This window comes from Clarias gariepinus, chromosome 10 (genome assembly GCF_024256425.1).
Source record: "Clarias gariepinus isolate MV-2021 ecotype Netherlands chromosome 10, CGAR_prim_01v2, whole genome shotgun sequence".
In the NCBI taxonomy this organism is placed as follows: domain Eukaryota; kingdom Metazoa; phylum Chordata; class Actinopteri; order Siluriformes; family Clariidae; genus Clarias; species Clarias gariepinus.
The window spans coordinates 4,154,877-4,175,956 of record NC_071109.1 but is presented as its reverse complement, the minus strand read 5'-3'; the positions used below and the strand labels follow the sequence as shown (position 1 = coordinate 4,175,956).

Below are 21,080 nucleotides of genomic sequence, written 5' to 3'. Positions count from 1 at the left end.
GGAAACACTGCTCTGTCGCGATTCTTTTAAAAGGTAAAGTGCAGGTTATTTTTTGTTTTAATTTTTACTTTACAGCAGTGATTCTGTGAGATTTCTTGTTTCTCGTTTTATTCCTGATAAAACAGTGTTTACGTTAATGTGTGTGTGTGTGTGTGTGTGTGTGTGCGAGTGTGTTGAACTTAAAAGAGAGAGAGGGGAGGGTCTTGTGGTGTGGTCCTCCTCTCCTCTTACTTTAGCTTCACACACACACACACACAAACATACACACACACACATACACAGCGCCTGTGCGCATAAATGGAAACACTTATCTGTCTGTATTTATTTTTAATTCTTTTAAAGGTAAAGTTCAGGTTATTATTATTATTTTTTTTACTTTATATTTTGTATTCATTCATTTTATGTATTTATTTTTCTGGGCTGTGAAATTATTTATTTAATTTTCCTTTATTTCTTATATGGAAATTTACTTTGATTTAGGAGTGTTTTGATATACGAGCCAGCTTCCGGAACAAATTCTGCGTGCGATTCCAGGTTCCACTGTATATTATCACATAATGTTGCATTAGATCTTTTTATTAACTTCAAATCTTGTGAACATTACATGTTTTGAACTTGTATTAGCTGTATAGGTGCTGCAGACCTTTATAATCTTAGCTCTTTCTTAGGGGAATAAATATTATATAGATATTATTTTGACTATAACAAATACTAAAATAAAACCTATTATATTATTTATCACAGAGTACTTCATTGGAATGTTTACCAAAGTCACTTTTTTAAAACAAGTTAGGTGTTTTAAATTGGGACACAAAATAACTTGTGTTTCCCGTCAAAACTGACCAGTATAATTTATTTATTGAGAACAAAAGCCCACATTTACATTGGTTGACCCATACACTGTATGAACATATTTACAATTTTAAGGTAGCCCTGCGGTCATTTCTAGGACCTCCCCACTTCTCCTGATTTTTCTTTAGGAACACTACACATGCAGTTTGGCATGTACTGATTAAATGGGCACCATTCCTTAAAACTGATGAGATGCTTATTAACAGTGATGTCAGGACCTGGTTTGTAAATGAGTGCCAGGCACTCCATCCACTTCTGCCAAACTTCTTAGCTTGTCTCGGGCTTGCCTGAACAGTGTCCGCATCCCATAAGCCGGATGCAGATTTGTTATGGGATCTGCAGACGCATCACAAAATCAACATACTTATGTAGGCTTTAATATTTACCAGGTCTACCTCTTTCCAGGTTTTTTGATAAACTCTTCTCCGCTCCAGGTTTGTCATGTTCATGGTTAGAATGGAATCTGTGAGGAAAAGCTGAAAACAGGACTTGATGTCATTCACTCAGCATGTGGCTTACCGGGTTAGGGAGGGGTTAGGGTTCATTTTTGGATGAAACTTTAGCTGGGATTTCTTCCTCATCAGTGTCAGAGTCTTCCTCCTCGGGTTATACTCTGTGTTATCCTCAAGCTCTGACTCTTCTTCCTCTAAACACTCTTCACTGTCAACCTGGCTTCTATTCTCCTGATCACTGTCAGTGTCTAATATAATTTCAGAGCTTCTTGTGCAGTATATCTCTTGGCCATCGTGCTGCCAAAACACATGAGCTGAACTGTGTTGAACTATGAGTATGACCTTAAAAAAGTTTTATTTCAGAGCTGCTAGAAAGTTGTATGATTAAAACAGTGTTGCAATTTTTTTTTAAACAGGTTTGGTAAAAATTATGTTATCGATTGGATAAGATGTGTGTGTGTGTGTGTGTGTGTGCTCAAAGACCACTGCATGTGTAATGTTGGTGTGAGAAAGGAGTGTAGAAATGTGCTTGAACTCTGTTTTATACACTAATTGTAGTCTTATCTATTTATTTTTAATAACCGTCATTTTTTACCAATAACTCAAAAATTCTTGAGTGTATAAAAGTTCCATAAAACACATTTTTAAAATAAAAATATAATATATATTTATAATAATATTTCAAATGTGTATTATATGTTCAAATGCCATGTGCGAACAAAGTAATTAAACCTCCTGAGAAATTGATAGAATTTACTGCACTTTTAGAAAGGAAACTTAAATTGGTCAGATTTGACCGGAACACAGCATAAGGGGTTTAAAGCTGCTAATCATTGGCCTGTGATTATTTGATCATAAGCTGGTGTGCAGACCTCTATAAAAAGGAAAAGTTTTGCCAGGGGTTGCCAAGATAAATTGCTCCTATCTAAAAAGAACATGGAAGCATAAATGAGATCCACAAAACTGCATCTGAACAAATCATAAGACTTCTGGAAAAATGTCCCATGGACAGATGAGAGCAAAGTTGAGTTGGTTGGCCTTAATGCCCAGCATCATGTTTGGTAAAAACCAAACAAAATATTTCAGCATGAAGACCTTATACTCAATGTCAAGCATGGCAGTAGAGGGGTGAAGATCTGGACTTGTTTTTGCAGCCACAAGGCCAGGGCACCTTGCAATTCATCTGTATACCAGAGTATTTAAAGGCAAATGTGAAACCATCTGTCTGACAATTAAAGTGTCATTGAAAATGGGTTAAGCCACAGCACTATGAGCTGAAACATACTAGCAAATTTCAGAATTAGAATGGCTAAAAAAAAAAAGAATCATGATCTTGTAATGGACTTGTTAAAGACTAGACTTCAACGCATTTGAAATGCTTTGGCCCTTAAGAAAGTTGTGCAGAAATTCCCCCAAACCTTGAATTTAAGCAATGATGTGAGGGACTAAAGTTATAAGAAATTATTACTTTATTGCTGCTAAATGTGGATCTACAACATATTGAATCATGGGAAGGACTTAGTATTGTCTATATGTTTATATGTACAGTACTTTTTTACATGTAATTTCTGTTGAATAAATAATAGCAGAATGAAAAAAAGTTATATGTTGATGCTCATCTGAGGTTGTATTTGTCTAATACTTAGACCCCCATATTATCAGAAAATTTGATTTTTTCTTTTTGTTACACAAAAATACATTGAATTAAAAAAGGTTGTACTAACCTGTGCACTTATAGTGAGGCAAAAAAAACAAAACAAAAACATGCTAAACTTGATCTGGATTTTAAGGGTTAATACACATTTATTTTTTACTTATGTTCCAGTGTAGCGGGACAATGTGCTATAAATTATGTGTTATATTGTACTGTACATCAGAGTACACACACTCCTCTAAGGAGGAGGATTTTATTCTTTCATCTTTTGATTTTCTCTTGGAGAACTGCAAAGCTGCATAGTTCATGGTTTCAGTTCCATTTTCCTAATAAATAAATAAATAAATAAATAAATAACAATGTCTGGTAAGTAAATAAACCTACAATAAAGAATTGTACTGAACAAACTAAATATACACAGCAAAAGCAGCATCAAAATTGAAAGCATGGGGTTTTTGCTCATGTCATCAAAATGCTGGGTTAAATAACATCTAGAGCATAAAGAATAATGAACAATGGGTATTAATGTAGCAGCGGTTTACATACATACTGTAAGTTGGACAATTAGTAATGAAACTCCACATTGCATTCGATCTAAAGCAGAATACATGTGTGTGTGCTCACATACCCGCCTGGTTCTTGGAGAATCTCTAATTGCAGCATTCGCTAATGTAATAGAAATAAACTTATTAGTGTTATTGATAGAAGTGAAAATAGTAATTATAATCCAAAACCATCTAAAATCACTTACTTTTATAATTTTTTCTTTTCCTCAGTATGAAATAAGTGAGAGAAAATATCACAAGTGCACACAAGCCCAAAGCCGTTCCCAAAATAAGCACTGTCACATGTAGACATTACACAGTGATACAAGATTAATTACTGAACAAACAAAATCCTGTGGTAAATTCTTCAGTAAGAGTAATTATCTAATATTGAATTATGAGACATCTAACCTGTTTTCTCCTGTGTGTTCACGTTAGTGCTGTTTCCATGCGGCATTGATTCACACACCACTGAATTATTATAAAGAGCTGGTTTAGATGTTTCTGATGGAGTGATAGCACGCTCATCTATAAATATTTGTTATCATTTATTTACAAAATGTTTACATATTGTTTTTGAGGAAATTACAGCAAAAACAGCAAACAAAAAACATTTACAGAGTATTAGAGAATAAAAATACTAAACTGTATATACAGTGATAAACTCTCTCTCTCTCTCTCTCTCTCTCTATATATATATATGCTGTAATTACAACAAAAAAGTGCTACATTAAAACAGTTGCTTAATCAGTTTAATTTGAAATCTTACCTTCAATATTTAAATAAGTTCCATCTCCAAACACAGTATACGGGGATCTGGTTGCGCAGTAGTACGTGGCTTCATCAGACTGAACAGTTGTTAAAATGGTCATATTGACACAGTTGTCATGTCTTTCTATTTTGAATCGAGATTTTTGGAAATTATTGTAAAATATTTCTCCACCATTTTTAAATACTCTGACAATAATCTGAGGTTCTTTTCCTCTTAATTGCTTAAACCAAGAAATAATGTTATTTAGTTCTTCAGAAACACAACAATACAGAGTAGCCGGGTCTCTGATATCCACACTGAGCTCTTCATCAGGCTGATAAACTGATGATTCTGTGAGGGATTGTGCAGAAACCCAGTGTCTACCAGGTAGGATTATACCTAGAAAAGCAAATCCATTAATTACAGAAGGTAATTAAGTACTTTCATATTGTTATACTGAACAGGTTTTTATAAAATATCAGAAGAATATAGAATATTAACAAACATGATTATTTTTTTTTTGCCCGTTTAGCTGATATATGGTAATGTCACTATATTAAACATTTAAATAAATGAATAAGCTTTTAAAATTTCCAAATATTTTACTGGGTGACCTATAAAAGGCATAACACACACACAAGAAAAAGACAAAATATTATTATTATTATTATTATTATTATTATACATAATACAAATAATTAAAAAGAATGACTTACACATGCTGCAGAAGATCAAGCAAAAGACCCAAAATTCAGTCATTTTTATTTCTTATAAAATGTAGGTGTTTGTCTCCTATATGAACAACAACAGAGTATGAATGCGTTTACAACCTGGCACAATAGGCAGTAGGCAATCTGTCCTGACACGCCTCAGAAAATGACATGATTGGTCGTAATTTTAAAATGACCCAATCACGTGGTGTACTGTTCTGCTTACACCTTCACCACATTTTTCCATATTTGTGTTTTAGTGTTGCAGAGAGATATACTGTTTTGACAAAGATCTTATGACAAAATGGAACATGTGGTTTATTTGTTCACTTACCTGTGTCTACATCTCATGGTTTCTTTATACTGTCCTCTAAATTTAACCAAATTTCTATTGGTTTTTATTTAATCTCCAGTGCGATGTCACTATTCCTAAATAAAAATCTCTCACATTTTGCTAAATATTTGTATTATAATCATTTATTTGTAAATGCTATTATAGTTTTGATTAAAACACTAATTCAAAGAAGGGAATTACATGCTCAAACTTAAGTAAGCAGAAAAGAAACAAACTAAACAATTAAACAAAAACAAGCAAGCAAAAAAAAAAAAATCTATAAAAACACCATAAAGTGAACTGAATAGCATTGATTATCAATTGTTTACTGGTGAACTACATAGAAGAGCATGGGATGGATGCCCAGGCATGACAGAGTTCAAAGTTGCTGAACCAGCCTCCAAACTCTCCAGTTCCAATTCAGTGAGCACCCATGGGATGCAATGAACAAACAAGTCAAAAGTATGGAGGCCCCATTCTGCAGAACACAGCACCTGTAGGATTCACCACTAATGTTTCCATGTCAGACACCACTGAACATACCCAAAGGTCACATGGAGCTACGTCAGAGCCCCCCTGGTGGCACAAGGGGAACCTAAAGCCTAGATTTACATTTACATGTAGGCATTTGGCAGACGCTCTTATCCAGAGCGACTTACATTTTTATCTCATTATACATCTGAGCAGTTAAGGGTTAAGGGCCTTGCTCAAGGGCACAACAGTGGCAACTTGGTGGTTGTGGGGTTTGAACCTGGGGTTCAAACCCCACAAAGCTACCCCCGCAAAGGTACCCACTAAGCTACCCCCGGCCACATGGATGATTTTAATGTTAATAGTTTTAAAGGCTTTAGTGCTTGCAATAAACTCTGGTTGCCCATTTAAGACCTCGCTGTTAGCTGCATGAGCACTAAAGGAAGCAAGAGCAGGTAAAACCCCCAGTTAGGCAATCAAAACAAACAAGGATAAACTAATAATGCAATATGAGGAGCAGATAAGCAAACAACATGGCAAGGTCAAGCAAAAATTGTAATCCAAAGCCAAAGCAAGAGTCAATCACATTACGGCAATAGATATGGCTTGTAGTGATGCGTGGGTCGTCTGGTTACCCGTGGACCCCGCAGGTACCCCGCGGGTCAGGTTGGGGCGGGTAAAGAAATTGTCACTTTATTTGTGGGGCGGGTTGGGGCGGGTCAACCGTTGAAAACAAAATTACATAAAAAATCCATGTATGTTTCATGCAATTCCCTATAGCCTATATTAAATATTTGGGAAAATCTATTTTCATGTTTTATTAAGTTCTTTGATAAGGTTACGTCACGTGACAAGTCACAGATATTACAGAATTTTAGCATTCTTTTTTTGCACAGCGAACGTAAAAACGCTAAATGAACATTTCTGTGTGATAAATGAAAAAAAAAAGGCAGTTGTTATTTAACATAGGCTGTAAACTGTAGGCCTGCCCTATACAAATGTAAAATAAAAAAAAAAACTGTTTAGCCCAGATTCAAAATGTGTATCATTATCTTGTTATTAATATGACCTGATTTATCGTTCATATTCATAATCATATGTTGTTGCCAGTTTACAGGGCGACGTTTCCAAGCATTTTTAGGCTGAAATAAAGGCTGTTTTCATTTGAATTACAATGCCGAATATGTCTATTTAATGGTCGCGGGTGCGGGGCGGGTTGTAAAAATAGATACAGTGGTGCGGGGCGGGCTGGGGCGTGCCAAATAATTTCATAAAAGCGGGACCAGCAGGTTAGAAAAATACCCGACCCTCGCATCACTAATGGTTGTTAACATCTATAAAACTATGCATATACTCTGTTGTCTCTATGATATATTTATAACTAAGTGTAATTTTTCACTCCTTGTCTTAGTTAGAATTTGAGTCCATAAGCACTGGAAGTTTGCATTGGCCATGCTTGTATGCGGCATGGAAGCTGCCACAGTTGATGGCCTGATAGTCACTGGAAATGCTGAATGTTTTACAGCTAGAAGATAGTAGCACAGTAGCTATGTTCATATTTGCATAGCATCCATGAACTAGACTAGTCGGGATTTAGGCCTCATCACAGGACAGAGACAGCACTTGTTAAAGTAGCAAATGACCTCCTATTAACCTCTGATCAGGGTTGCGCCACTATGCTTGTGTTAATCGACCTCAGTGCAGCTTTTGACACCATTGATCTTAGTATTCTCCATCACAAATTGGAAAATGTAGTAGGAATTAAGGGATGGCCCTCTTTTGGCTCAGAACCCATTTGACTGATCGTTATCAGTTTGCAGATTTAAATAGTTAGATGTTTTACATGGTTTGCTTTTAGGCCCACTCCTTTTTTTTTTTTTTTTTTTTACATGCTTTCTCTGGGTAATACATAAGCATGGTATTAGTTTTCTTCATTTTGTTAATGACCAGATGGGAAAAGCCAGCTCAAATAAAGTTGAGCAATGTGTGAATGCATAAGAGACAAGAATGTTAATGAACTTCTTTTGCTTAATCCTGACAAGAAAGAAGTTCTGGTACTAGGACCACATGCAGCAATGAGTAAGATTTTTGATCAAACTGTAACTCCGGATGGCCTTTCTGTTCTATCAAGTACAACAGTAAAAGACCGCGGTGTGATTATAGATTCCAATCTCTCATTTAAAATGCCTTAGGTAAAGGAGCAGATCTGGAGAACTCATGGACGTACAGTATTATGGTGAACTGGTATGTTTAGATGCTGTCTTCCCCACTCTCATTGATTACTCAGGTTTGTTGACAGTGGAGTGACTGGTTGCTTTACATCTCAGGGAGTTTAATTATGCTGTCATTGTTTGTCCTGTTTGGATAGAGTCCCTGCTTGCACGCTGTATTATATATACATTTACCTCATACATTATGTGACTTTTATGTCTTCCTTTCTTCTCTTTTCAATTTTTTTTTTCCTTATCTCTCTTTCTCTCTCTGTTGAGCTACACATGCCACTGCTGAGCTGTCAGTGATCCAGACCCCCTCTGCCCTCTGGACCTGTCTGACTCATGCTGGTGCTCCGTTCCTGGTTGGAGATCTCGTCGCATGGAGGTGGTGACCAGGGATGGTTCCATTTTACCATGAAAATGATCCTGGCCTTGGCTGGTGAAGACAGCTGTCCTCTGAGGACTTCTGACTGTAGCTGCTTAAGGTTCAAGGCTGGAATTTCTTTAAATTCTACATGAGTCTCCAATAACGAACTTGACTCCATATTTATTTAATAACATCAAATGTTATATTGAACTTCCAGCTGCCTAATACATAGTATGACTGCAAAACAATTCCTGCTATGCGGTATCGCTCTGTTGACTCTGGTTCCTCTCGAAGTTTCTTCCTATTTCGAACAAACCTCAGGGGTTTTTCCTTGCCACAGTAAGGAAAGCTGCCACAATGACCATTGATAAAAGCGCTATACAAATAGAATTGAATTAAATAAAAAACTTAAAAGCAGCAATTAACTTATATTCCAACTATATACTTTACATCATGATACAACAATATAAAGTTCTAAAGTTGCATAAGTCTGTTATATACTGTACGTATTTGATACTGTAACAGAACAAATCTTAGTACAGTGGAACCTCGGATTACGAGTAACGTGGTTTACGAGTGTTTTGCAAGACGAGCAACAATTTGTTAATAATTTTTTACTTGAAAAACGAGCATTGTCTTAGTTAACGAGCACCGAGTATCATGTTTCACGCATGCGCTTCTTGTTTTAACAACGAAAAAAAACAACATTCTTGTCTCTCCTGCTGGGTGAATACACACACGCGCTGTGTGTGTGTGTGTGTGTGTGAGGTGTGTGCGCGCACACACACACACACACATTAACGGAGAGACCGTTTTTAAAACCGTTTAAAAATTAGCAAGGAACATCGCTAGTCACACTTGCGTGAGTGCATACTAACGGGATTACTACTGTAAAGTAAAACAACAACAACAACAACAACAACAAAAATTAAACAGCTCCTCACCTTTAAAAACAGTCGCGACAGAGAAGAGTTTGTGTGTTTATTTGGCAACCTGAGAGAAGGGGAGCTGTAAAGCCGAGACCGATCGTCTTCCCTGCTGGGTCTTAGAGCCTGCAGTGTTTTTGAGTGTGCGTGTGCGTGTTTGTGTCTGTGTAAGGCAGAGAGTTTGTGTGTTTGTTTGGCAACCTGAGAGAAGGGGGCCGTAAACGGGAGCGAGCCCCCCTTCATCCCCCCTCCTCTCAGGTTGCCAAATAAACACACAAACTTCTCTCTGTCGCGATTGCTTTCAAAGGTGAGGAGCTGTTTAATTTGTTTTTTGTTGTTGTTGTTTTACTTACAGCAGTGATCCTGTTAGTATGCGTGAGTGTGACTGGGAATGTTCCTTGCTAATTTTTAAATGGTTTTAAAAACGGTCTATCCGTTAATGTGTGTGTGTGTGTGTGTGTGTGCGCGCGTGCACATTTTACACACATACACTCTGCATGCACAAACGAAAACCCTTATCTGTCTGGGTTTAATTTTTTAATTTTTTTAAAGGTAAAGTACAGGTTAACTTGTTTTATTTTTACTTTATATTTTGTATTAATTATATTTATGTATTTATTTTTTTGGGCTGTAGAACGATTAATTTAAGTTTCCATTATTTCCTATGGGAAAATTAAATTTGGTTTACGAGTGTTTTGGAATACGAGCCCACTTCCGGAACGAATTAAGCTCGTAATCCGAGGTTCCACTGTACATCTTTCAAGACGACCCCCACAAAAACACATGCACACGCACACACACAAGGTACATTATAATGTCACTAAAACACACCACATGTGGGATAAATAACACAGTACCTTCTAAGTGAATGAGTATATCACATTGACCAAACTGCACAGCACCGCCAGGTATTTGTTTTGTCCCATGTCTGTACAGATGATCACCCAATCATTCCTTATTGTGCACATATGTTCATGCTCATTCTGAGACTACACAAAATCACTTGACACTAAAGGCAGTGTATGTTGGAATTTCTTAGCTGCTTATGTTCATGGCAATCAGTGCAGAGTTACTGCAGAAATGGTAACTAAATTATCTCGAAAAGTTGCCCCTGGCAAAAGGTCAATATAACAATTCTAAGGTTTAGGGACTATGGTGAGAGTTTGATAGCCCCTTGCTCCAACAGAGTGACTCCAGGAGCCTGTGGCAGGAATTAAAGACAATAACGGACTATAAAGCACCAACAACCGTTATGACGAACACGAACGTTACTCTGGCAAATAAGCTGAACACTTTCTATGCTCGCTTCGAGGCTGTAGATAAAGACGCTAGCGATGCTAATGCTAGCAGCGCTAATGCTAGCAGCGCTAACGGCTGCAGACAGGAAGACACTGCAAGCACCGGAAACGCGTTCATCATCTCCGAGCATGACGTGAGAAGAGCCTTCAGGAGAGTGAACACCAGAAAAGCAGCAGGACCAGATGGCATCTCAGGTTGTATCCTAAGAGCCTGCGCAGACCAGCTAGTACTTGTGTTCACAGAGATATTTAACATCTCTTCATCTCAGTCAGTGATCCCTAAATGCTTCAAAGAGTCCATCATTGTTCCTGTCACAAAGAAACCCCATCCTGCTTCCCTGAACGATTATCGCCCTGTAGCCCTCACCTCAGTAGTGATGAATTGCTTTGAACGCCTGGTCAGATCATTTCTTCACTACCGAACACACTCGACACAATACAGTTTGCATACCGCCCAAACTGATCCACAGATGATGCAATCTCACATCTCCTACACACATCACTCACTCACCTGGACACTAGGAAAGGGAATTATGTTAAAATGCTCTTCATCGACTACAGCTCTGCATTAAATACCATAATTCGCTCCACACTCACCACCAAGCTGGAGCACCTGGGACTCAGCTCATCTATGTGTCAGTGGATCTCCAACTTCCTAACTGGCAAACCACAGGCAGTAAAGATGGGTGGACATGTCTCAGCCTCCCTCACTCTCAGCACTGGAGCCCCCCAGGGTTGTGTTCTGTTCCCCCTGCTGTACTCTTTGTACACCTGTAACTGCGTGGCCACTATCAACTCCACCGCCGTCATCAAGTTTGCTGACGACACTGTCGTGGTCGGCCTGATCCCGAACAATGATGAGACAGCCTACCTGGAGGAGGTTGAAAATCTGGAGAACTGGTGCTAGAAAAACAATCTCCTCCTGAACGTAAGCAAGACAAAGGAGCTGATAGTGGACCTCAATACAAAGTAGGAGAGGAACTACCAGACCCCCGTCATCAACAGGAGCCCAGTGGAGAGAGTGGACAGCTTCAGATACCTCGGTTTTCACATCACGCAGCACCTGGCGTGGTACTGTCACATCAACAACATGGTAAAAAAGGCCCGGCAGCATCTGTACCACCTCAGACGCTTGAGAGAATCAGACTGCCCTCCAAGGTGCTCAGGAATTTCTACTCCTACACCATAAAGAGCATCCTGACGGGAAACATCACGGCCTGGTTCAGGAACAGCACCATGCAGGACAGACGAGCTCTACAGAGGGTGGTGCGATCAGCTGAGTGCATCATCCGCACTTAGCTCCCAGACCTGCACTCAATCTACACCAAGTGGTGCTGGACTTAAGCCAGGAAGATCGTGAAGGACCTCAGCCATCCCAACAATGGACTGTTCACTCTGTTGTGGTCTGGGAAGCGATTCCGCTCCCTGAATGCCAACACAGAGAGACTGAGGAGGAGCTTCTTCCTGCAGGCGATAAGGTCTCTCAACCACACCACTATGCAGAACTAACACAATTTTTTTACATCCATGGACACTATGGACAAATCCACGCACATCTACACTCACATCTACACTTACCTGTTTAAGTTTACATTCTGGACCATTGCACAAAGACACTTCAATAATGTCACCTTAATAAGACACCTTTTTATGCATATTTGCACACCATCTTTCTTTCAACAAATTTCAAAATTTCTTAAATGTTCTATTGTACAGTATATTTCTATTTTTATTTCTATTTTTATGTACAGCATATTTCTATTTTTATTTCTATTTTTATCCTAGTTAAATTAAAATTTTCTATCGTATTTCTTTTATTTCTTTTTATTTTTTATTATAAGCTTTAATTCTCTTTTTAAGGTCGTATAAGCATTTCACTGCATATTGTACTGTGTATGACTGTGTAAGTGACAAATAAAATTTTTATTTAATTACTCCCAATTTATCGCTAAATAAACAAGTCTTTTTAAGCTAACATACAGTATGTCCAATGCCTCTGAAAATACAGTCATTGATTTTTATGATGAGTAACTCCATAGACTGTGGGAATGCTACATTTCATTGTTTCTAAACCACAGACTTAAATAATGAAGGGATTTCTGAAGGGATTCTCTAATCTGATTAGTCAAAACTTTTAACTGGGACAGTTATAACACTACAATAAACACATCCATAGTATCACTAATTCATTTCCAACCTCCTTATAACCAGTGTTATAACCAGATGTAACTTGGATTGGAGTACTTGGATTACTCTTTTGATGTAACAATTAATCTTAGGTCTGCTATTTAAGTACTCAGTTATTTAGTTTTATTTTCCAAAATGTAATCCGTTAACTAGACAGCAATGATTCCGTTAGTATGTGTGTGTGTGTGTGTGTTTGAAAGTCGTCCTACAAGCCCCGCCCCCGATAACCCGCCCCCCCTCTGTTATTCCTGCTGTTAGGAGTTAACATATTATGGGCCAAACTTCGCAGAGTGATGATGGTAGAATAATTATAAAATCAAAACAACATGCATTAGAAATCACAAGGGAGTTTTCATTTTCTGCAATTGAAAATACTCAAACTGTAACGTCGCGGGTATTGCGACAGGCAAACCCACAGAGAACTACTTCACAGGTTTCCAGTCAGGCAGGCCACCCTCATGTGCAGTTGCTAGGCAACGCCGCCATGATGGCAATTAGGGGAATGCATGACACCTGGATCCATGCCTATATAGGCCCCCAACACGAAGCATTAGGTGTGCGAACATTTAGAAAGCACCAGGGTGTGGAGCGTTGCTCTGGTATAGGAAAAGAAAGAGAAAAGAAAAGAAAAAGAGAAAAGAAAACTAAAAAGAAAACAAAAGAGAAAAGAAAAGAAAGAGAAAAGAAAAACTAAAAAAAGAGAAGAAAGAGAAAAGAAAACTGAAAAGAAAAGCCACACCATAACACAAACTAGTTACTTTTATTAAAAGCTGTACATGTACAGCTGACAGTGATTTTGTAATGTAATTAGTTACTTCAAAAAGTAACACCCCCCAACATTGTTTATAACTTCTGCTTACAGTAGAAATAAAACAAAACAAAAATAAAACATGCAAAATAACCTAAATTTCAGTACATAGTAATCACAGTCTCTTCTACTAGCATCAGGTAAAAGGTACTGCTTTTACTCTTACTGGGCTACAACTAAAAGACATTGCAACAGCTTCTCTTATTTAAAGGATGTAAAAATAATAGGTGAGTCTCGATGAACCACCAGAAATGTACACCTACCACATGGTAACTACATTTCAATCATTTTAATTCACTAACATTTTGTTTTCCTTTTTTATTTAATGAGCAAGTGTAGTGGGACTGGATGCACCTTTGAAACAGCCATTGCATTGTGACCTTATGATTTAACAGCAGCAGAGTCTTTTTGGCTATTATTTGTATGACACAGCCTTGCACAGTTTTGTTTTTGTCCCCACCTGTCATTGTCATTTAGGTTAAGGTATACAGTAAATTTGTGTGTCATGGTGCACTGTAATTAAGTAAAATTTAATGAAGTCACTTAATTATTATATCCAGGATCACTTTTCCAAACAATTCGATAAAATGAAATAAAATCTGTACAAAGTGGAACACAGCTGCCACACTGAAATCATACAAAAAATAATACAAAAAGCCTCTTGTTCAATTTTAATAATGAAACACATGTTCGGTAATTTTTTTAAATTTTTTATATGGACATAAATGTCAACAAGGTAAGACAATTACAATGCTAAATTTAAAACACAGACATAAATAAATTTACAATACATTACATTTAGGAATTTGGCAGATGCTCTTATTCAGAGCGACTAAAGTTAACATCATTGGATACATATAATAAATAAATAAAATAGAAATATTTACTTGCATCAAATATATTTTCTTTCTATAAAGGGAACTGAATGCTCAACAGCAATTTTTCAAACCAATTTTAATTACATCTTACACTTAACATCACTGTACACGCACTCGGTTAGTGTGCTAGTTGTCCTTTTTTCAGCATTTACTTTTCTTTGGGGGAATTTCACAGCTGCATAATTCAGTGTCTCAGCCTTAGATTCCTGAAAAATAAAATAATATAAAATCCAGACAACATGTAATCACCATACATTTTTATACATGCTTATTACACAGAAAAAGCATAACATAAAAATTTGTCATTTAGTGCAGGTCTAAGCAAAGTGTCTTTACAAATTATATCTAAAGCAGTTCAACAGGCTATTGAATAGAGCAGCATTGCACGTATGTTGGGCATTTACTTGCATGACAAAATTATAGTGTATAAAACTATCTTGTTTATTTTATTGCACACATACCTCCCTTATCCCTAATGAATTTTCCATAGAAGTATTTTCTGCCAATACAGGAATTAACATATTAGTGATTTTTTGTGAAATTACCAAATTTGTAATTTGACTGACAAAAGTACTGAATTATTTTCTGATTAAAAACATACTTACTTTTATCATGTTTGTTTCTAATTAGTAGAAAAAAAGTGAGACAGAGAATCAAAAGTGCACACAAACTCAAAGCCGTTCCCAAACTGAGCACTGTCGAATGTAAAGATATAGTCATTTTTTATACTGTTATTTCACCTTTAATTTTATAAATACAAATTATTTGCAAATTACATATGCTTTATGAATAAAAATAATAACAATTTGTAATTTTAGCACATCTTACCTGTTTTCTCTTGTGTGGTCATGTTAGTGCTGTTTTCATTCAAAGTTGGTTCACACACCACTGAATTATTACGCAGAACTGGTTTAGATGTTTCTAATGAAACAGTAACATGCTCACTTATAAATTTGTAACATAATTCACTAAAATTCTTTATCTTGAATGTGTTAAAGTAAGCAAGACAAAGGTAAACATCTTGACTTAATTATTATTTGCTTTCAGGTTGAATAACATTATAAATAAATAAAAAAATCCTTTCATTAAACAAGTAGCTCCAATAAATTACATCCAAAATCCTACCATTAGTTTTTAAATAAGTTCCATCTCCAAACACAATGTGAGGTTCCATCAGTGCACAGTAGTACGTAGCTTCATCAGACTGAATGATGTTTAAAATGGTCATATTGAAGCAGTTTACAGATATTTCTATTTGAAAACGAGACTTTTGGAATCCATTGTAAAACGTTTCTCCTCCAGTTTTAAAGACCTTAACTATAAGCCGAGGCTTTTCTCTGTTTGGCTGCTTAAACAAATATATCATCTGAAATAGTTTTTTAGAAACACAACACTGCAGAGTAGCCAAGCCTCCAATATCCACACTGAGCTCTTTATCAGGCTGACTAACTGGTGTGAGGGATTGTCCAGTAATCCAGTGTCTATCTGGTCGGACTGTATCTGGAAAAGCAAATGCATTATTTAGAGAATTTATATATTTCATGTACAGTATGGTCATACACAAAGTGCTATTAAAGATTGACTTTGAAATCTAAAGTATTTTTTACTACTGAATTGAATATAAATATGAATGTACATGTTTATAAATTTTTCTAAATACATCATACAACATGAGAATAATTTATTCAGCTTACTTACACATGGTGACAAAGATCAAAATTAAGTTGAAGATCCACAATCCAATCATTTTTTCATTCATTAGACCTACTTTGTATTTTAGTTCGCAGTTAAACACAATATGAATCTGGTTAAGCATGGTGCAAATTTATATTTATATATTAGCTGGTTTGTACTAAACACGCCCAAGAATACAGTGTGATTGGTTGTAATAAAAATGACATGATAAGTAAGCACGTGGTATTCAGACCTGCCTACATCTACACCACATATTTCCATAATTATGTTTTGGTGTTAGCCTGAGATATGCATCAATAACAAAGTTGTTAAAAAAGAATGGAAAATGTGGTTCACTCACGTGTGCCTACACTAACATCACATTGTTGTTTATTTTAATTGCTCTCTAAATTTAGCTCATGTGTAAACAACATTGATTATGTAGCATTTGGCATTTTAACTAAATTAGCAAAATAAATTAGATTTTCTGACCATCTACAGGTTCACATACATCTACAGGTCTATATATACATATATATGTTTAATTTACATAATGTACAAGCAATAAAATATATGCAAGACCTTTTGCAAGATAATAATTTTACCATTATCACTCAGTTAAGGTTGGCCCATAATCTGTTAACTACTAATACCCCTATCTCACCTACGCAGTTTCACGCGGTGGCCATAAGTACGGTTCATCATAATTTACAGCGAGTTTTGGCCCTGTGATTAGGCTTCTATTTTTTCGCACGTCGAAACTGCATACGTGAGATAGGGGTATACAGATCTGGGCCCGGTTTCGCGAAAGCTTCTTATCGCTAAGTAGTTCTTAAGTTGTACCTTAACCTCTCTTTTAACGTTATGGCGCATTTCCCGAAATGTTCATACGCTAAGTATCTTTTAGGTAAATCACATAAGGTCGGGACCAACCATAACTCATTCTTGGTGTAGTTTCAGCTCAAGACGCTAGTCGCCGCCACTGTGCAGCAGCCTTTATAAATCAGCGGTGTATGGAAACACATTATGGCACGTTATCAAAGTCGTATTAATTATGGAATATACTGTTTAAGAATTTTATTTTATTTTATATCAGAACTAATAGAGTGACTTTTAATTAGACTATTTTATAATGTGACTAATGCATTAAAATTGGCAATCACTTTTAATATTAAACAGGTGGCAAACAATTGGGAGCGATACAACGTGTTGTTGTGCTAAACTGAAAAAGCGTCATCCGCGGAGCCGTGTGGGTTATGTAAATTTTTCCTTTAGGCAAAACTTTTCATATTTTGCCTAAGGTGGCTATTTAAAAAAATAAGTTTTGTCATTCAAGGCAACAGATTATGGAGCTTCTTGACCGGCCCATGCTTTTTACTTACGCTATATGTCCCGATGTCCAGCTGCTCGCTGCTTTTTGTTTAAAATATGTTTCATTGATCATTAGCCATCATTCATGACTGGATGGACTTTTCTTTTGACACAATCTATTTTATAATGAAATTTGATTTGGTTAAATAAGAAAATAAACTTGGGAGTTTTAAACCACGCATCCATTTATTTTTTTGAGTGATTGTAATGCTTAGTAAACCTATATCTCACCTACTGTAGGCGGTTTCACAATGTATATGGTCTCACTGTATCGCTGTAAGATGACAATTAAAATTTAACATGACAAAAACTTGCGCTGAATCATGATGAACCATACTTACGGCACCTGCGCGAAACCATAGGTGAGATATGGGTATTAAACCTCTACTTTGTCATCTCATCGTATTCATTCCATAAGTGCGCTATACAACCCCAACCACTGAAATGCTTCACATTGTTTGTGAAGCTGGCGAAGAGTGTTGTCAGCTGTTTGTCATCAACTATGTTTGTATACTCGGTTTGTTTTACCGCCACTACAGGTTACATGAAAATATTAGCGACAGTTTGGTGATTTAATTTATATATTTGTCTACTATGGCATGCTATTGATAAGTTAACCCATGTCAGAATAAACATTATTGGAAGAATTTAGTGCAATGTTTAATTTGCATAGAAAGTGCCGTCTTTCTTAACGCTGTCATGCAAAAGGAGTCAAAAATCGATTCCTGAGCAACTGATGTCAGCTAATTCAGGACCTTCACTGTAGACAGCGCCTTGTAACGTCGGACGTAAGAGGCAGCGACTTAAGAATACTTCTATGGGACATTTCGAAAAATACATTTAGAAAAGTAATCACTTTACAAAAGATTTATCTTAAGAGTCTTCTTAGCGCGCATTTCAAAAAAAGCGATCCTGCGACTAGCCGAAAATGTGTTGTGTCTCTTAGGCGCCATTGACAGCAAGCGACGGAGCTCATAAACGTGTCAAGCTGAAAGTGTAAATACTGATATGTTTTTATTCTTCATTTTCTTCTCCTTCAATGATGATACTTCTTTAACTGTGCTTTCTCCATTCAGTATTATTATTATTAGTAGTAGTAGTGCTCTGAATTTATTATTATAGTTTTTATTCTTATTATTATTGTAACACACAAAGAATACAAAAATGTATGATATGTTAGCCCAAAACATTATTGTTTTATTGTGTATATGTGCTTTTAATTCACACTAAACAATAAACACTGCTTTTCGCAAAGTAAAAGTGAGTTATGCATGCAGCTTTTTGATCAAAAGGCTGATAAACGCGTGCGCAGATATGAGCAGATTTATCAATAAAACTACAGACATAAAATGAAACAAACACAAAAATATATGCTACTCACTAAATACAATGCGACAGCACGCAGAATCCCTGGGCCTTAGCTGCGCTTTCTCCATACATTAGTACTGTAGTAGTACACTAAAAAATGCTGGGTTTCTGTAAACACTTTAATCACTCTGTTGGGTTGCCTTTGCTATTAATACTAAAAGTGCGTCAACTCGCACGTTCTGTAATATTCCATTCTCATTCATACTGCCGTTGTTTTAGAGCCCTTTACTAAAGCATTTGCTAGTTAGTGAGTAAGTAAGTAAGTAAGTAAGCAAATAAAAGATAAATGAACAAATAGCTTTAAATTGTACCTCAGCGTAGTAAAAGTACCCTAGCATGAGTTTATATATATATATATATATATATATATATATATATATATATATATATATATATTATGTATATTATGTATAAAGAAAATCTAATTTATATATTCGTGTTTAATCAAATTCTTAACATTTTAATAGTTAGTGTTTGTTGCAGACATTCACACATTTTTGGGGAAAGGGATTGGCTGGTTCAGGCTACTTTACACTGATCAGCAGTCGGCGCCCCGCTGTAACCAGCAGATCAAAGGAGCAGTTATCGGCTATGACACGTAGGCTTTTGAGTTTGGAGGCCATAGTTGGTTGGAAGCACGTTGAAGGAGAAGATAACGTCACAAACACACACACAAACTCTCGGTGCACACACACACACACAATCACTCCGTGCAGATACACCATGCAGAGAAGAATTGAACAACAGGTCTTCACTTCATAATACACCTGCCCATAAATAAAAATTAATATTTACGCCTAAAAAAAATGCTTTTAAATTCATCTAAAATTCATTTATCGGCATGTATAAACCTGCGGCTCGCACTTTCAGTTAACAAAAGGCAGCATTTTAATTAAAAGGATGATAAAAATGTGTGCCCAGAAAAACAACAAACATAAATATATAGGCTACTCGCTAGATAAACGCTGGCTTTTCCAACACGCCAGCGCGCTCCAATGTGAGCCGATTTATTTAAGTCATAATTAGAGAATATACTGTATATAGAGATAAATAGCATAGAGAAAGTATAATACGACTGTCCATACAGTAAATAAAAAGAAAAGTATCAAATCCAACTATTAAGTCTAATTCAATTGCTATCATTAATCATTTTTATTTTTTTAAATATATTATAGGCAGAGACATCTGCTCTTTTCTTAATTTATATAAACCCCCTACATTATTTGCCAACAGAGCACACAGTTTGATATTGTAAATTCACACCTATCGTGAATGAAAGGTGAGAAGAGATTCCGCAAAATCTTCTGACACAGTGCTTGCTCTGAAGGACTACATTCGACTAGAATATAGAGAATAAGAATCATATTTATAACTATAATATATACTATATTGAATAAGAACTTTATCTAAAAGCCAACCGACCAAATTCCTCATTCACTGCTGAAGTAGTTAAATATGCTTATACTGTAGATACAGATAGGTTACAATTTAAAAATACAATCGCAAGTAAATTGCAAACTGCATGTTTGTAATTTACTGTCATAATAAATTTAGAACCATGAGCAGAGTGTAGCTGGACTATTTAAAAGCAAAATAACAGGTCTTTGTGGGTCAGAAATCTGGCTGATAAGCAAGTTATCTAATAATTATTTGACAGAGTAATTCACAAATAAATTGTAAAAAAAAAATCATACAATGTGATTTCCGAATTTTCCTTTTTAGATTCTGTCTCTCACAGTGGAAATGCACTTAGGCTGAAAATTGACCCTCCATGATTTCTAAGTAAGAGAACTTGCAAAATCACAGGGTGATCAAATACAAAAACTCACTGTATATATATATAAAAAAGGTAAAAAAAAAAGGGTTTTATGTGCTTTTATCTCCTGGTTCTAGTGAGGACTCTCGCTGCTGCATTCTGGACTAACTAAAGCTTTTTTACGCATGTTTATGTAAGGCATGACAATAGTCCAACCTAGAGGTGATGAAAGCATTACCTAATATTTCTCCATTGGTTAGTGGCAATATATTCCTTATCATAGCAATATTTTCGAGATAAAAGAATGCTATCCTGGTAATAATATTTACATGAGCTTCAAATGACTGGTTGGAAAGTCAAAATTCCAGTACATAGAAATCACAGTCTCTTCGGCCTGCTAGCATCGGATAAGAGGGAATGGAGCTCTTACTGGGCTACAACTAACAGACACTGTAGCATCATTTT

The 21,080-nt window shown here is 36.2% G+C and overlaps 2 protein-coding genes across 3 annotated transcripts; both read right to left on the bottom strand.

Moving 5' to 3' along the window:
* Positions 1–2,969: 2,969 nt before the first annotated feature.
* LOC128531702 (uncharacterized) lies at positions 2,970–5,047 on the bottom strand. Of its 2 annotated transcripts, none has more exons than XM_053505790.1 (6): positions 4,971–5,047; positions 4,273–4,653; positions 3,915–4,031; positions 3,710–3,799; positions 3,587–3,624; positions 2,970–3,284 (listed from the first exon to the last, which is right to left on the bottom strand). In XM_053505790.1, the coding sequence occupies exons 1-6, from the start codon at positions 5,011–5,013 to the stop codon at positions 3,147–3,149; spliced, it is 807 nt and encodes a 268-aa protein (XP_053361765.1). In that variant the 5' UTR covers positions 5,014–5,047; the 3' UTR covers positions 2,970–3,146. The 2 variants fall into 2 exon arrangements, with proteins under 2 accessions (XP_053361765.1, XP_053361766.1); XM_053505791.1 differs by having other exon boundaries at positions 3,915–4,007.
* Positions 5,048–14,459: 9,412 nt separating this feature from the next.
* Positions 14,460–16,226, bottom strand: LOC128531703 (uncharacterized). The gene is made up of 6 exons (XM_053505792.1): positions 16,145–16,226; positions 15,558–15,946; positions 15,275–15,386; positions 15,052–15,141; positions 14,902–14,945; positions 14,460–14,643 (listed from the first exon to the last, which is right to left on the bottom strand). Exons 1-6 carry the CDS (start codon positions 16,203–16,205, stop codon positions 14,527–14,529), a joined length of 813 nt encoding a protein of 270 aa, XP_053361767.1. The 5' UTR covers positions 16,206–16,226; the 3' UTR covers positions 14,460–14,526.
* Between the last annotated feature and the right edge of the window lie 4,854 nt (positions 16,227–21,080).

Bases quoted from the DNA above. Each gene is read 5' to 3' on its own strand.
- LOC128531702 (XM_053505790.1), bottom strand. From the start codon at position 5,013: ATGACTGAATTTTGGGTCTTTTGCTTGATCTTCTGCAGCATGT. The intron at 4,654-4,970 runs GTAAGTCATTCT...TTGCTTTTCTAG, and splicing joins CTTGATCTTCTGCAGCATGT to GTATAATCCTACCTGGTAGA. The intron at 3,625-3,709 runs GTAAGTGATTTT...CTATTACATTAG, and splicing joins GAAAAGAAAAAATTATAAAA to CGAATGCTGCAATTAGAGAT.
- LOC128531703 (XM_053505792.1), bottom strand. From the start codon at position 16,205: ATGAATGAAAAAATGATTGGATTGTGGATCTTCAACTTAATTTTGATC. The intron at 15,142-15,274 runs GTAAGATGTGCT...TACATTCGACAG, and splicing joins GACCACACAAGAGAAAACAG to TGCTCAGTTTGGGAACGGCT. The intron at 14,644-14,901 runs GTGCAATAAAAT...CAGGAATCTAAG, and splicing joins TAGGGATAAGGGAGGTATGT to GCTGAGACACTGAATTATGC.